At 43.6% G+C, this 17360-nt stretch overlaps 2 protein-coding genes across 3 annotated transcripts in view; both read left to right on the forward strand.

Annotated features, from left to right (window-relative positions):
- The window catches only part of ppp1r16b (protein phosphatase 1, regulatory subunit 16B), a 35542-nt gene extending 24557 nt beyond the window's left edge, over nt 1-10985 (forward strand). For both annotated transcript variants that reach the window (XM_037252412.1, XM_037252413.1), the window contains exons 3-11: nt 365-435; nt 5236-5381; nt 5462-5565; nt 6753-6877; nt 7422-7547; nt 7626-7701; nt 7776-7905; nt 7992-8145; nt 8941-10985. In XM_037252412.1, the coding sequence (XP_037108307.1) occupies nt 365-435; nt 5236-5381; nt 5462-5565; nt 6753-6877; nt 7422-7547; nt 7626-7701; nt 7776-7905; nt 7992-8145; nt 8941-9402 (1394 nt within the window). In that variant the 3' untranslated portion in view covers nt 9403-10985. The remainder of the gene's footprint in view (nt 1-364; nt 436-5235; nt 5382-5461; nt 5566-6752; nt 6878-7421; nt 7548-7625; nt 7702-7775; nt 7906-7991; nt 8146-8940) is intronic.
- A 1228-nt stretch (nt 10986-12213) lies between these two features.
- fam210b (family with sequence similarity 210 member B) lies at nt 12214-15305 on the forward strand. The gene is made up of 3 exons (XM_037252314.1): nt 12214-12701; nt 13476-13675; nt 14560-15305. The coding sequence occupies exons 1-3, from the start codon at nt 12393-12395 to the stop codon at nt 14774-14776; spliced, it is 726 nt and encodes a 241-aa protein (XP_037108209.1). The 5' UTR covers nt 12214-12392; the 3' UTR covers nt 14777-15305.
- The last annotated feature ends 2055 nt before the right edge of the window (nt 15306-17360 follow it).

Below are 17360 nucleotides of genomic sequence, written 5' to 3' on the forward strand. Positions count from 1 at the left end.
CCACAAGTGTGACTGACTAATGGAATGAGAGAAGCAGCATCAGGGGAACAAAAGGATCAGGAGGGATCTTGAGATTTTGTTGCATTTTTTTTTTCATGCACTTCTGCATATCATGGTTGTAACAACAAGTGTCTCATTTTTCTCTATGTTTGTATATTTTGGGGCAAAATAAAACAAAAACAATCAAAACACCATTTCTAATTCTAAAGCCACCACATTTCGTATTCCATCAGTGGACAAGCGCGAAGCTTAAATTTGCAAACGCGAGCGCATTAATCCAAGCCAATCGAAGGAAAAAGCTTAATAGCAATATTTCCAAGTCGTTGGCTCTCATTAATCACTTCCTTTGTCTGTTTCCCACCAGTGCGCTACCTGCTGAAGAACAACGTGAGCCCAGACCTCTGCAACGAAGACGGCCTCACAGCACTTCATCAGGTGCGAGGCACAAATGTCTATTTAAAAGTGCTTATAGCAAGCCTCATTAGCGGCGTCCTATGTGCTTCTTGATGCTAAAAGACAAGGGAAAACCATTTTCTGTCTGAATAATTGTAAAGGCATGTCAAACACTATTTCTGCACTATTTGAGTCTTTTTTTGTCCCTAATGTTTTCTGGTCCTCTTATAACTGGATGAAAGTCAAGTCAAAGTCGATTAAACAAGGTTGTCATTGATTTCCCCCCCCCCCCGCACTGTTCAGGGTGCCCCAAACTTTTTTTGTGCTGCGGATTGGTTTTACTTAAAGACATAGAGGAATCATTTTAATAGGAAATTAAAGCAAATGATTAAAAATACAATTAACCATGACACTAAATGTACAGTACCGTATTTTCCGGACAATAAGGCGCACCGGACTATAAGGCGCACCTTCAATGAATGGCCCATTTTAAAACTTTGTCCTTATATAAGGCGCACCGGACTATAAGGTGCACCATTAATGCATCATGTCAGATTTTTAAGCCAAATCAAATCATTCTCCATTTTATCTTTTTTTATTTCAACTTCAGACGCAACAAATCACTTTATAATCACAAAATAATGATCCATAGTCTTTTTGATTCATGATTCATAGTCTTCAGCGGGCCACTTATGATTGATTTCATGACACAATGCTTCGGGCCAGTTTAAATTTAGGAATTCGATCCATATATAAGGCGCACCAAACTATAAGGTGCACTGTCGGCTTTCGAGAAATTTTTAGGGTTTTAGGTGCGCCTTATAGTCCGGAAAATACGGTAGTTGTTGGAAATCGGATTAGCTGATGGCTAACTTCTATTCTCAACCAAAAGAAATTAGAAAAGGAAATTGAAAGGCTAGCAGCTGTTTTTCCTTGTTAATGGCGTCATTACTGGTGCGAATATGTGGCTAATATACCTTTCCGATTGCTTCGCTAAAGTATCGCCTCGTTTAATGGCAAATCACCCCAAGTCTGTTTACAGTCATCAGCGACTAATTGTCCTTAAGTGTGATAATTACAATCGACTTTATGATACAAGAATGCCAATCGGGCTGCTTGACTGGCACACCTGAAGAAACACCGCCATGTTCTGGAGTTTGAGTTATCTTGAGTGCAACAGTGCACAGCGTGTGGCACACTTTCGCCGCAGTACTTCGAATGCGGCGAGACACTTAGGGAGCCGTCGACGGACGGCACGACAGAGAAGAGGCAGCCTTTTCATGCCGATTCAAACGAGGCGGCAGAAAGCACGGATGGAACAAGGGGGTGCTGGAAGGCAAATACATGCAGACGTGTCCACGCAGGGGTGGATGGGAGATAACGGCTGCCTTTCATGTCTGAGAATATCAACAGGCTCATCTTCACCTAGATGAACATGAAAAGCAGACGAGAGCAATGCTTTAGCTCTACTCTAGTCAAAAATGAACATCCCCATAAAACCAAAATCTTTAGTATTTGAGTCACAATGGATATGTGAGCTGAACTCCTGGAAAAGTGACTTTTTAATGTGTACGCAATTTTACAACCAGTGAGCGTAAGGTGTATAAATGTAGGTAGTGTATAACAACAAAAAGGTATGGATGGAAAATGTAAGATTGTTGTTTTTTCATCACTTTCTTTTTGTTGATCTCTACTCGGGCCTTCCGGCTGCCATTTTTATTTATTTTTGCCTCCTCTAGCACATGTGTTTTCCCTCTCGGGCACTCCACATGAATAATCCCGCGCCCACTGACAGGCAATGAGACGAAATGCGAAGCAACCTCCGGCATGCTTGGTGTTCTTTTTTTCCTGCGAGATGAGCAAAAAAAAAAAACCCATCACATTAACCTTTAGGCATTAAATAAATGTGGTGTGTGTGCGTCTGTGCACATGCGGGCACTATCATTGTCTATTTGGATCGATCAGTCTGCACATTTTTCTTCAAGACGAGTTCACTTTGGCAGTGATTGAAAAGACACAGAATACTTTCACGCACACAGTGAGGGCTTTCAGTATTAAACTGACCATTAGATGTATATAAAAACTTATGAGCTGTTTGTTTTGTCATGGTCAGATGAAATCCAAGATAAGATGCACACGTACAGACACGCACGCACCGTGGGGAATGGAGTGGCGGTGATCTCGCTTAAATGAGATGTCACATCCATCTCAGCCATGCTCTTACCTCGCTGATAGGACTTCAACACCAATATACAGCTTTCGTGGCCACACATACACATATAGTACTGACGTTCAATGACAAGCCCGTGATGCATAACCATAACCATTAACCTGCTAGCTGACCTTTGACATCAGCCTCATTGGCACTACCCGTTAAAGTTACTGACGTGATAGTGCTTCCTGGTTGTCTGTCAATTAAAAAGACAACTTTTTTTTTTTTATGCCTAGCCTCATGGCTAAGTCATAGCAGATGAAAGCTGCAGTTAGATCACAATCCAGGAAAAATCCAAACGGCTCGTTCAAAATTGTTTGGCCACAAAAGATTTGGGGAAGGCCTCGTAGTGTAGTGGTTCACATGCCTGTTTTTTTTTATTTTATTTTTTTTAAGTCAACTGGAATGAATAGATTAAGTTAAACAGATAAATTGATGATGCTGTTAAATACACACTGTGTTGCCTGCTGGAGTGTCATTACCTCACATTTACTTCAATGATTTCACTGTTTAAACATGTATGAGGAGTGTAGCGTTGACTGCTTTAATGGTCATCAATGATGTTTTATTTAACCGTGGGGAGAATCCAGAATTCTATGCGCCTCTATAGTTTATTCAGCAGATTTTATGTCGTGCTTCATAAATTTTAGGGCCAGGAAATCACCTTTGCTAACTGGGTGGGCAAATTAATCTTCTGAGTCGGGCCATTCGTTACTTTAAAAAATAAAAACAAAAATAAACAATCAAGTATTTACCCATCCATGCAATTTTCAACAGAAGCGGAATACAACCTGGACTGGTTGCCAGTACCTTAGAATTTCAATGAGTGCCCTCTCAAAAGGTTAAATTCCGATTTAGCATAATCTACAGATAGATCCCAAACTATAAGACGAGCCGGCCTCTGCACCAGCACCATTTGTCATTCCGTTCATTCTCGCGGGTGTGTCGTAAAATGAGAAGAATGACACGCAACAGTGGTTCACGCGGTCCACAAATTGCAATCGACTGTCCCTTCTGACACTCTTTTCCACTCCTCACTCAGTTTGGCTCAAACTTCTCCCGCTTCCACACTTTAATTGCAGCCTCGCTTACTCGACCAATGCGAGCATACTCTCCTTAACTCACTGAAGAATCCCAGCCAGACGGTTTTTCCATGCGCAAACTAGGCCATTTGTCACAGCCCGAGGATTTGATTAAAAAGTACACAGTGGTGGTCGCTAAGGGCCAGGGCCTTAGTGGAGTCAAATGTGGAGCAAAAGATTAGCTTAGCAGGCGGCTAGCAGGTGGGTGAAGTACTGTACGTGGGTTTATTCAAGAGGCTAAGCGGATTAGCTTGGCTGTAAATTAGTGTGTAGGTTTGCATTTAAGGCATCTGCCACTACCGAGGGCGGCTGGAAGCTGGAGATGTGAGATAATCTGCGCTGTCTTTTTAAAAGCGCCGTACTGGTGTTGTTTCTACGTGGCACGTCTCAGTATGATCGGTCGTTTAGTATTTTGACGAACACGGGAAGTCGATCACACTCACTAAAACCTCCACATTGCTAATTCTACTTTTGTGTTGTTGCAGACCTCAACAGTCATTGATAATATAAATTATTGTTTGTGTTACTCCTGTTCCCAGTCGATTGTTATTTTTGTTTTGTGGGCCTCATTTTCACCTCTTATCTGTTCTTCCTGCGATCTGTGCAGTAATTTCATTTCCTCTCATGTCTTGTCTAATGATGTTTTTTGCTTCCACACACGCACACACCAAAGTCTTCTTATCTGCACAGCCTTGTTGGCTGAGGCAACAAATCTCCAGAGGTCACAAACATCTCTTTCTCGGCTTTGTGTTATGAATCATTATAGCTGATTCACGAATCGCCATTTGTGTACCTAATTTTTGACTCGAGCAGTTTCTGTGGTACTGTATTTTTATTCATTTTAACAATCAATATTGGCAATTGTGAACATTTTTAGTGGGGGCATTAATGACTCGACTGTCGTGTGTGTTTGTGAGTTTATACATCTAACAACAATGTTTGTGTGATGGTCAGTGAAAAGCCCGGCAGAGGAAAAACTTGTACTCTTTAGAGATCCCCTAAAAGGAAGGTGATAAACGTGCAGCTGTTTCTGGGAACCAAGCCTCACTTTTATGGCATATCTGCTTTAATATGCCATCTACGGAGTGTCGCTTTACTGGCATCATGGGAGCTTGACGCACAGATGTGCAAAAAAAACCTTTCCTCAAAGTGCATAAAAGCTCACTGCCGAGTATCAATTAGCTCTGTTGGAGACGACTGCTGCTACAATTTTACTGAGAATACGCATTCCAGAGTTCTAATCACAGCCATGCTAACAGGACAAATTGTCACTTGAGTGCTGACTAGATGTGTTTGTAATAATGGCTTTTACAGCTTTGTCTGCACTCGCTAGTTGTTCACATGTTTGATGGCTTCTTAGCTTTCAAAAAAATAAATAAAATGGAAGCACTTTCATTCATGAAAGGAAATCTAAAAAAAAATCTCTAGCATTCATTCTATCTATCCAGCAGTGTTCCATCAATTAAACCATAGATTTGCAATATAATATTGACAAGAACCAGACATCATTTTGAAAAACCATTTGTAACCCGCCTCTTCTCCACACAGTGCTGCATAGACAACTACGAGGAGATGGTAAAAATCCTACTGGACCGTGGCGCCGGCGTCAACGCCCAGGACAATGAGCTGTGGACGCCGCTGCATGCCGCCGCTACCTGTGGCCACGCAGGCCTGGTCAAGATACTCATTGCACAGTGAGATGACATCCACTTGGCACAAAGCTCCACATCGCGTAACGGCTCTTAATCATTTGGACGGTCATTTTCTCCCACAGTGGTGCCGATCTGCTGGCAGTCAACTCTGACGGGAACATGCCCTACGACCTTTGTGAAGATGACCCAACACTGGACATTATTGAGACGGCCATGGCCAACCGAGGTGCCGTCAAACATTTCCCTCAAATGAAGTTTTGAGTCTGGGAGTTTAGTTAAACGAAAACTCCTATGGGATTAGTTAAGCATGTGACATAAAATATATATTCGGAACAAAAGGGAGCTTCTCAAGCCGACTCTTTTGCTGCCTGCAGATAGCGCTACAGTAGGTGAGAAGAATGACAATAGGAACATCAAGCAGGGGAGTGCAGCTATGCTAATTACTCCAGTCACGTTGCCATAAGTAGCAAGACCTCCAGAGATGTCGCAGTGGCGAGCAGACAGGCTACCCTCTGTCTTACTAAATAAATTGAAACACACACACACGCGTGCACACTTCACTTGATGGAAGGCAGACACTTATCTGAGGACATCAGTTTACTCCGATTCAAATAAGAGACAAGATGATTCGGCAATAATTTAAAACATGGAATTTATATTGAATGGGTGTTGTTGCCTCGCTCCTGATTAAACAATGAGAGTATTCACATAAATAATGTAATCGTATAATAAAATCAATGAAACTCAAATGTTTCCACTATCGAGACTGCATCTTAGTGAGAATGATGTCAAAGTGACTCTGATACAAGAGGCTTATCATATAAACATATATTAATTCCATATCGCATTGTCACAAAAATGTTTTGATTATCATTGAGTTCTATTAGTAAAGGGGAAAAATAAATTGATTAAAATGAGCTAAAAAAGAAAAAAAATCTGGGATATTATTTCAAGACGACATGTAAAATAGGCATTCCTCATTCATTCATGCAAATGTTGCATTTATTATGAACGACAATCTTAGTGGAACAACAACCTTTTGTTTTTCCATTTCCCAGAATACATCATCTAGATGTGGAAGATGTATGGTGTTGCTCTCACATTTACCGTACGTCCTCAGTTGTTGTTTTTTGTTTTAATGGAAGCACTATCTTCATCCAGACAGCTAGGCAATTTTCCTCTGCGAAGAATAACGATGAAAGAATGGTGTTATGTTGAGCCCTTTCTTATTTTTGATGATTTTGAGTGTGGAAGCAGCGCTGTCGCGAGGACTTTTCAATTCGAAGTTGTTGCTGTCAAGATGTTGGATTTGAATTCAATTTGCTTACAATAGCTCTGTACAATATTCATCATTTTGCACAAATCAATAGTACGGCAATTAGCTCGGTTTGTCTGTGTGTGTTCGATCGGCAGGCATCACCCAGGAGATGATCAACGAGACCCGGGCGTCTACAGAACGGAGGATGCTGGGAGATATCCAGGAACTAGTCAGGCTCGGCGACGAAGTCAACCGGCAAGACTCGCAGGGAGCCACACTGGTACGTTAACGGAGCAGCATATGGTGGTTAGACAAAAACTACTGACCCATCAAAATTAAGCACCTCCCCCAATTTCAGCATTTGTGATTTGAGCATTGCATTCTACTATATCCATTTGATTTTGATTAATTATTCAGCTCCTACATAAAAATATTTCCGATGACTCGTACTAGTGTACAAGAACATGACATGGTTTTAGTCGCCCCCTTGTTAATCTAAAAGATTTATCCTCCTGCATTTTGCATCCTTTGATTAATCTTCATCCGGCGAGATGAAAGAAAACAGAGCGTGCCGGAATGTTTGGCAAAAGCTTAGAGAAGAGCACATGCGGAAATCATCAAAAGTTATGTAAGACTAATCTTTTGTTTTCAAGAGAAAAGCTTTTTTTGTGTGTTCCTGGAAAACTTTGCTTCCTGTATAGTCTGCTTGATCTACAAAGTTGATCTGGGAGTGGAATAGGTCAAATGGATTTCAGCAAATCCCCCCCCAAAAAAAAAAACGACTTCAACAAATTATGGAAAAACTACAATGTGTGCCTCTACAGATGCACATCGCAGCCGCCAACGGCTACATGCAGGCCTCCGAGCTGCTGCTGGAAGCCGGAGCTCGAATGGACTTGAGAGACTCGGACGGATGGCAGCCGCTCCACGCCGCCGCGTGCTGGGGTCAGGTGAGATAAGACCCCGGCGGAAAAGCTAAGAAACTCAACGTAGTGTTCCACGTCAAACACCGCTCCTGCTCTTTTTAGATGCACGTGGCTGAGCTGCTGGTGTCACACGGAGCCAGTCTCAACGCCAAGACCTTCCTCGACGAGACCCCGATCGGTATAGTACCTGCGTCACACCTCACTCAAATATTTATTGAGCGTCTCGCGCTAACATTTCTCCTCCGTTTGAAGACTTGTGCGAGGATGAGGAGTTCAGAGCCATTCTGCTGGACCTGAAGCACAAGCATGACATCATCATGAAGTCTCAGCTCAAACACAAGACTTCGCTGTGCCGACGGACATCCAGCGCCGGCAGTCGTGGGTGAGCGCTGACACCTGATGGCCGACAGCACCGCTGCGACCCGTGCAAATCATCCCTCGTCCTCACCGAGGTTTCCTCATCTGCAGGAAGGTGGTGAGGCGAGCCAGTTTGTCCGACAGGCACAACCTGTGCCGAAAGGAGTACGAGACGGAGGCCATTGTGTGGAGGGGAGGCAGGGAGGAGGAGGAGAAGGAGGACAAAGAGAAGGATCCTGACCCGGAGATCTTCCAGGTGCTTCATGTGAGTCATTGCCCAATTAGCATCTGTCATAAAGAATCTTTGTGATTGCCAACAGAGCCAGATGTCTTATCTCGCAGTCTAAAGAGGACAGTACAAACGGGATTGGAGGGGGGGTGTCACTGTCTATTATTAGTGGCAGGGAGGACGTTAATGAGCTGTGCATTCGATTTTCTGAGGCTTCTAATGTTCTCTCGCTCTCTCTATGTGCTTAATCTAATCTCCTTCAGCTCACCTCCGTTAGGTCACTGCGCTTTGGCCCTGTCAGACAAACATAAGCAACTCTGCTCAGAAACAATGGTAACGCTGTCTAGGGCTCCGTCGCTATTCGGACCAATTGGGTTTTCATTTCTAGAACACATAATTGGCAATTAAAAAGGACGAGTCTTGACTGAAGCATAAAAGTCAAACGTGGTGCAAGCATGCCCTGCTAGAAGTATGTTTGACTATTTATCACGACTTTAAAGTCAATGAGTAAATATTTTTTTTGAGGGAACTTCTAAGCAGAGCACGTTCCGCTGCAACGAGATTGGCTCCAAGCAGAGATGAAGACTGTGGTCGTCTCTTTAAAGTTAATGATGAAAAGTTTTCTTTTTTTAATTTCGCTACTCGCTGACTGGAGAGCGGTGAGGCAGATGAGAAATTTGGTCACTGTGTTATCCCCAGAAAAAAAAAATATGGTGCCAGCGGGTACTAGTTAGCCCCAACTTGTTGGGTCTACTTGTAATAGCACTACATAATTTCACATTGCTGAGCAAAACTGGCTTTTTGAGGTACTGAATTCTTCTCAATGTCCAGGTGAAGCCCGCTGAGGCAACCGAGTCGTCCGATCAGACCAAGCGACCTACCATCCTCAAAGATGGCAGCAGCAAGCACAACGGCCTCATCTCTACAACTGCGTGCGTACCCGCCCAGCCACCAGCCAACGGCAAGTCAGCGACGGACAAGAGCACGGTCGCTACCGGCCAGGATGAAACGTTATCTCGCGAAAGACCTCAAACTCTGTCGGAGCTGAAGAAGCAGCGAGCGGCGGCTAAGCTGTTGAACCACCCCCTATTTAACGGTCACCTAGTTAACGGTTCCTCGGACTCCTTCAGCGATGCCAAATCCATCTCGGATGACCCCCGCATGCCACTGGTGTCGTCTAACGGCAGCGCCGTATTCTACACGCCGGCCAGCGGCGACCCGCCACTGCTAAGATTTAGGCAGCCTGTCGACGAAGAGGAGCCCAAGTCGCGGACCTGCTGCTGCGTGTCTTAGCGACATGGTTTTGCGAGACCAAGAAACTGCAAGAGTTTGCACAGAGGAGCTGGAGCTCAAGAAGTTGCCACTCAAAAAAAGAGGCTGCAAGTGTAGCATGAGCCAACAAACTGAGTCTTTGGGTTACATTTGGACACATGGAAGAAAAACAAAGATGGATGGCTGAAGATAATTCAAGGCATAAGTGGAACTTCCAAGGTCAAGCTGTTCCGTGACATGCAAAATGTTCAGATTTTTGATGATCAGCATTTTTTAAGAGTTGCTCGGATGCCTACCAAAATTTAGTTGCCAAGTAAAAACAGGCATCAAGTGGCTGAAGCTTTTATTTGTAATTTGCGAAGTTTGAAGCAATTGGGCAAAAAGAAAAAAATCCCACCATGCTCCAACCCAGATTCAACAATGAAAACTCACATTTAGTTTAGTCTAGTACACTTCAAATTTGGCAGCAAATTGGAAAACAATTTTGAGGCAAGTTTATGTTTGAAGGACCCAGGCAAAAAGCCCCAATGAAACCAAAATAAGCGCAACCTCAAAATCAAACAAAGTCGATCGGTTCTGTGACGCTGGTTGACTTCCATCTATTCTATTTATTTATTTCTAATCTATTTTGATTTGTCAGAGACCTGTCACATGACCATTTCACCACATTTATCTTCACTCCAGCTCACCCACAACTCGATCGAGGTGGTACATATCAGAAAAAGCAAACGGCGCTTTCAACGCCGTCAAGGGAAGGAACGCCTTAAGTGTTATTGTGTACTTTGACAAGCCCCTCTTTGTATACTGTACGTTTACCCCCAAACTATATTTGTATTGATCGGCGTTGAGATAACTTAAGAGTGTTGACTGTACATTTCTTTATTTATGTGTTCCGTGTATTTATTGTTGCGGATGGTGTGTGGAGAGTGAGTGCGATACAGAGAAGAGCCAGCAAAGCACTTTTCTTTTTCCTCATACGAAAGCAAAAAGTTTCATCTGTGGAAAAAAAAAAGAATGCAAAATAGAAATAGGCATTAAATCGAATTGGGCATTTGACAGGTTTGTATTACAATTACCGTACAGTGTTTGTCACTCATATCGTACATGTTGCCTCGTTTCCACATCAGTGCCAAAGAATCTCCCATAAATAAATATTGGTTCCCTTAAAGCCACATTAATTTGCGCTCCCCTTTGTACAGTGTCAACAATTTGTACAGATGAATTTGTAAATACTGTCGTCTGTCTGTTCCCATACAATGTTGCTGTCCTAATGGAAAATACACTTAACTAATCCTGCGTGTCATCTGCCTGCCAAGTATACTCAGGTGTCAGTGTTTGTGTGTGATATTCTTTTTGTGCTCAAAAGTCAGGAACAAAGTCCGTTTTTACTGTATTACATGTCACCTAACGTCTAGCTGCTGCGGTGGAATAAATTGACCAATACCTTCACAAAATATACAGTAGTTATATAGGTGATTATTAACAAAGGTCCACATATGGACGGAAGAATACCACTTAAAAAAAAAAAACTACTGATGATGTAAATGTTAGACTGACGGCTGCATTCACATATTTTGAATAAATTGTATATTTTGGGAATTGTTCACCGTCTCGTCTCTGTATGCTTTGCTTGTTTGTAACGTTTTAAGTATTACAACGTGTTAAAAACGTGTTCGCATATTCGCGACATATTAATCATCTGACAGCAACTATGGATATTTGTTGCGGTTGTAACAATGGAAGAGCATAGCGCCTGCCTATTCATTAGGTCCAACATTTACTAGCTTTTAGTCTGGTTGCCGTGGATACACTTGACGCACATTATGGTGAATTTTAATAGTCTTTGCAGAGCACAAAATGTCTCGTACAATATAATAGACTTTCATGGGATGATGAAAAGCAACCTATTAGGAGTTAGACAAACACACTAATCGCCCAAATAAGAACGTCAGGTTGGACAGAACTAAGTGATGTTTGCAGAGTAAACGAAGTATTCCTTCTGGAACGTGTGCCGGCAAAGTGAGGCGCGGAGACAAAAGCAAGTGCAAACACAACATGCGGACCACATCCTCTGCATGCCGTGACCTTGCTGCTGCAGTGCAAGGCCATCTGGCTGCAGTCCAGGTCCTTCCGAGAGCCTCCTCCTCCTCATTGAAGGCTCAGATGGCTCAGCGCCAGTGCGACAGTAAAGCCAAGACCGGAAAGCGTTCGGTGCCAGGAGTTGTTTGGACTCCTGACCACCAAATGGATGACGGGATGAGAGGAGGAAGGTTCTCACAAGTCCAAATGATATGTGAATGGCAACCATGAAGGATGCCCAGTGTTCAATTACTGCAGCTATTGAACATCTTGTTGGCATAACATCAAGGTGGGGACAAAACAGCTAAGGTGAGGCAGACCGTTGCCATTTTAACACAGACAGTAAGTCAGTTGACCCCCCAAAAAAGGGTAAGGGGAAAAAAAATAGATACTCTTTGCGGTTGAGTAAAAATAAACACCCTTTGGGATATACTTGGTATAAAGAGCACCACAGTTGCACGGGGATTGCAAATTCTACACAGAAAGGAAGTCTTTGTTAGAGTTTCAAACGCAAAGTGGCAAAGCATATCTCAGAATGCACCTCGGCTCGGGCCTATCCGTGTGGCGTTTGGATGTGCTTGCGTGGGTATGCCAGCATCCTGGAGTTAAGTCAAGGTACAACCACATTACAGGACAGTTTTCCAAGTTGTGGAGCTGTGGCTTAAATGATGAAAAATGCAACGGCGCCCCCTCGTGGCCTTGACTGACTACGCACGTTATATACGTCTCAGCCGCGTGCTTTGTCCATTTGGCTGGAGCCTCCTCCCGTTCAGTCTGCGGTTGCGCGTCCTGCCTGTCAGCAACGCTTTCTACCGGCTTGGGAGGAGGTGGGGTGGGGGGTCACAGTCAGCATGTTCGGACCTTCACTCCGTGTTATCTTGCGCTCCTAAAGTAAACATTGTAGACTCCGCTAAACTCGTTTTGAGGACGGCATGACGGCCATGTTTCTGAGTCGTGTGACGAGGACGACAGCTTTTGTGCTTCGCCACTCTTACTCAACCCCGTTGACGTTAACGAGGGGATTTCATCGGGACCGAACCTGCTGCGTGGGCTCGACGCTCGTACGCTTTGTAGGACAACGACCTGAGCCGTACCGCCACGGTTTTCTAAACCCGGATTGGGGGCACCGCGGCTGTTTAGCGGAGCCGGTAGTTTTGTTTACAATTAGTAATCGGGGGCTGTCCACCACGACGGCTGCCCCAAAGAAGACCATCGACATGGACAACAAGATCAACGCGGAGGTATTGTAACGCTGCTGCGTAATGATGCACCCAAGGAGGGGAAGAAGGGGAGGTTGTCATAATACAGTGAAACGAAAGTACCGTCCGTACCTTCACCTTACGTAATTCAGAGTCTGTGTGTCGCGCATGCGCACAGCTCGCCCATCCGGCAGGTGTTCACGCGTGAACAAACTAAATAAATTGTACAAATTGTTTGGGTCAGTAACAAACTGTGTCAGCAGGCTGCAGTACAACAAAGTGTCTTTTTTTTTATAAAGAAACAAATATAGAACAATGAATAAAAAGACAAAAAGTAAATGTTAGGCAACTGGCAGTCTCAGGGTGGAGGTGTGCAAGTCATCGTGTGTGTCAGTCTGACTTGACTCGTGTGTTTGCGAGAAGCTGTTATCAGTCACAGAGGTCCCACTGTTCCTCCTCCCATACATCCTCTGTGGCCGCCTGCTCACAAGGTCGCCACCGCTGCCCCCTTTACTTTGAGTCTGGCCTCAGTGGCCTCTCTGAAAAGCAGAAGTCCTGCTGTCTCACCCACGCTGGCGTTCTCGATTGTGCTTTGTCAGCAGGGCTGCTAAGCTCCCTCGTACTTTACAGTACGTATACATAGTGGCTTTCACAGACAAAAACACCAATGGCCAATATTAACATACAGTAGCGTAGTAGGCACAAATGTTTTTATTCCTAGAAAGTACAATGATACTATTTGGAGCCTGTACTGAATACAAATCGTATCACAATAATTGTATCGTTTGTTTTATTGTTTCATTTCATCCCACCCAGGGCGAGAGCAATCAAAAGGAAACGCCACCAACTCCTACGCCTGGAGGAAAAGCCCCAGAGGAACCCGAGCTGGAGGGAAATAAGCCCAACAAGACCCAACAACTCAAAAAGGTCTTCAAGGAGTATGGAGCTGTGGGGGTTTCCTTCCACGTGGGGATTTCTCTCATGTCTCTGGGAATGTTCTACCTCCTGATATCCAGGTGACAAAAATAGCTTTCTGCCTTGTCCCACACTTTCTCAGAAACATGCCTTATATAGTAACACTACTCATTCCATTATGTGACAAAACAAACTTTGGCAAAGGTCAATCGCAGGGCAGAGACAACCATTCAAACTCGTATTCAAAATGAATGAGATACTTAAATGACAAATATAGATTTTTTTGTGGAAAAATAACTGTTAAAAAGAAAACTTCCCACCCCCCCTGTTTCTTTTTTTAAAGTTTCTGGTCTGAATAATAAACAGCAGCAAGTACAAAGTTCAGTGGAAAAATGCATGAAACTCTCATGTAGCCATTAGAAATACCAATAAAGTCTTTCTGCACGTGCATTGAATGTGACAGTTAGGCATCTTGCCAGCAGTCAGCATAGCAAAGAGATTTGCAGCAGATTAGCAGGGGAGCCCGCAGCCTTCCTTGCACAGCTGATAATAAGCCTCGCATGGAAAAGCCACTGTCTCCCGCCCCCACGTAGCATTATCACATAACACTTTGCCGCCTTGTACTTGGCTGATTAAAGCTAGCACAGTGCGCTCAGCTTGATAACGCTGAGGAGCCACTCGCCTCTTTCAGACAGATGATCACAATTGCCTTTTAAACAACCAATGGAAACAGAATATTGTTGCAACTGTGCACTTTTTACACACCAATTAAATGTTTCAGCTCCAGTGTCTCATGTGATTAAGAAGAATTATTAGACTCCAACAACTGCTTTGCTCTGAAATATACAACTTAAAATACAAGATAACTTTTTAATCACTCAGAGGTATATTGGCGCCTCGTGACAAAATTGCTACATGACTAAAAAAGCTAAAAAAGATAAAGCGCAACATACCTGTGATCACTTGTGTGCCTTCATCTCCCTAGTGGTATCGACATGGCGGCGGTGCTGAGCAAGCTGGGTTTCAGTGAGGCCATCATCCGGTCCAAGATGGCGGCGGGGACCAGCACGTTCGTCCTGGCCTACGCCATCCACAAACTGTTTGCGCCCGTGCGCATCAGCATCACGCTGGTGTCCGTGCCGCTCATCGTGCGTTACTTCCGAAGGACGGGACTCTTCAAGCCGCCCACGTCCGTGCCCTAATCCGTGACTGTTGGCCGCCATATTGCCTTGGGAGAGAAGGAGGGAAAAAAAAACTTTTGAACTTTTTTGAATGCTGTGACCCAAGTTTACAGAAACATTACTCAAGGGAAAAAAAATAAGTATCAGATGCCATTGTCGTTAGAATTAGACATCTTTTGCTTTTTAGCTTTGTTCCTTCAATCTGTGAAATTTCCTTTTTGGAATGACTCAAACGTTCTGCTCCTTCATTCGCTTGCATGTCTGAAAGAAAAGAAACACTAGGGACATTATTTTTGTGAAGAAAATACTTTTGTTTTAAGTCTGAGACTTATATTTCCCTATTACACCCTTTATAAATCAAACAATTATTGTTCTAAAACAAAACCACTTTTGCTCCTAAAAGAATGATTTCCATTCGGTTTAAAAAGTACAACTCTTTATTTAAAATACTATAGGCCTACTACATAATTTATCCAAAAATGTTCACCCCTGAATAAATGTTTTCTTAAAAATAAAACTTCTTTCCTTTTGTGCTCTATTTGTTGAGCAGGTTTTGTAACCAGGGCTGCAATTCCTGTTTTTAACCACACGGCGGTGCTCCTGTACTACAAATTCAATTGTAGCCATTCTCAACTTGTCAGGTTAAACACCAAAGACTAATTCAACAACGAGTTGGATTCAAAGACAAACTAAGAGGATGAAATGATTGACACCAAAGTTGTTTTATATCATTTGTTGTCACGCCTCTATTATTTAGGGTTAGTCAACCTCTATATAAGCAGCCTGAGTTCTTTGTGTTGAAATCAGTCGAGTTTTTAAATTAACCTATTTGAAGTCTTTATCAGTTGATGAGCCTTTGTTAGAAATTTTTCTTGACTGTATAAAATTGACACTGTCTAATTTTGAAACACCTTTGTCATTGCCTGTGCTACAGTATGTGCGTGCGTGTGTGAATAATTCAGTGAGGAAAAAGTTAGAAGGCCAAGTTGTGCAGGCTCCTGTGAATGGAAAAGCCATGGCAGCTCTGTGACACAAACGAATACACTCTGAACACACACGCGAGGGAGAAGAGCAAGTGTAGGCCTCATTAGCCATAAGGAGGACAGGGAGCTGCCATCGCCTTTCCATCCCCTACATGTCCCCTATGGCGAGGAACAAATTGGTGACAGCGCTCCCAGCCTGCCAGCCGCTACCTGCCACGTGCTCTCTGGCGTCCACATTGGCGACCATTTGCATTTGTGTGTGTGAACCTGATCCACCTCCCACACAAACACACAATGCAGCAGCTACAGCAACTCATGAGTGTCTCAATGAAGAGACCCACCCTCTTCAGTCTGAAGAGTTCAAGGGGGGCTGAGACAGCGTTTAAAATCAGCACCGTCTCACACTCACGCGCATGCACACATACACAGTGAATCTAGAAGTATGTATGCAGCACGACTTTAACATATGGCAAGTGTGTGTGGGTCTTGTCCTTATTTTTGCCACTTTCCTGCAATTTCTCGTTAACTTTAGGCAAACGTCTAACGAGTCACTGGAGGAATTGGCAAGCCACACCATGCACGTAAAAATCAAATTTCAGTGAAAATCTCAGTTCTGTTTTTGTGTTTCAGCCAAGGACGTGTCTCAAGTAAAATAGTTTTGTCGCCCCCTTGTGGCCTCTAGAGGCAAATGCAAGATTTGACAGCCAGTGAAACCTGTTTGGAATTGCTTGACATGCATGTTTAATGAGCTGTTTGCACAAAACACCCTGTGCTGACAAATTGTGGCTCAGTCTTCCAGTGTTGAAAAATGACTTCATTCTTTTGACAATTTTTACATGACATGGGAAACTATCCTTGATGGATGTACATTATCTTTGTGAAATCTCCTACAGAGTGCTGAGCGGCAAAGGGATGGTTTGAGATGTGCGTCCTCTTACGTCCACAATTACAGTATTATGAGTCAATTTAGATAAAAATATCCAATTCCACAAGAACTGATTGCATCTCGGAAAATACCTGATATTTTGTCGATATATTGTGCAGCACTTCTCTGAAGTATTATTAGTTTCATTTCATTTCCCAAATTTGTTGTGTTTAAGTCTCCACTATCGTCAAAGGCAAAAAAAATGGCAGCCTAACACTGGCGAAGCCAACTCGAGGGAAAAAGTCAGCGAAGGATTCAACCGTCATTGCAACTCTTGAGTGCTTACTTTTACGCTTTAACCCTCTTGTCTCCCTTCTTTTTTGTTGCCCCCCCCCCTTCCTGCTCCCACACTTGCTGTTCTTCCCTTCTTTTGGCTCTCCTCCAGAGTTAAGTTTAGCAGGTGCGCTTGGCGGTGGCGTCGGCATCATCCTTGGAGCTCCTGTCAGCCGTCTGCCTTCATCACCAGTGACGCGCCGCCACGGGGGCCGCCAGCAAAGTAAACCTGCAGATGCAGCCCCCCCACCATCACCTAAACCACACTATCAACAGCTGCATCTTATTATTTGAAAAACACAGATGCCAATCAACTTCCGCCCTCGACGATTTATTTATTCCGCCCTCTTCCTCCTCAGGAGTAAGATGCTCACCTGGTAAATTTGAGCAATTATAGTGGAACAGGGAGAGTCGAGGAGTAGTG

The sequence above is a fragment of the Syngnathus acus genome, chromosome 5 (assembly GCF_901709675.1).
Source record: "Syngnathus acus chromosome 5, fSynAcu1.2, whole genome shotgun sequence".
Taxonomy (NCBI): domain Eukaryota; kingdom Metazoa; phylum Chordata; class Actinopteri; order Syngnathiformes; family Syngnathidae; genus Syngnathus; species Syngnathus acus.

What these genes read in the sequence shown, in the direction of transcription:
- fam210b (XM_037252314.1), top strand. Translation starts at nt 12,393, where the DNA reads ATGACGGCCATGTTTCTGAGTCGTGTGACGAGGACGACAGCTTTTGTG. An exon ending in ACAACAAGATCAACGCGGAG is followed by an intron (nt 12,702 to 13,475) that starts GTATTGTAACGC and finishes CATCCCACCCAG; the next exon opens with GGCGAGAGCAATCAAAAGGA. An exon ending in TTCTACCTCCTGATATCCAG is followed by an intron (nt 13,676 to 14,559) that starts GTGACAAAAATA and finishes TCATCTCCCTAG; the next exon opens with TGGTATCGACATGGCGGCGG.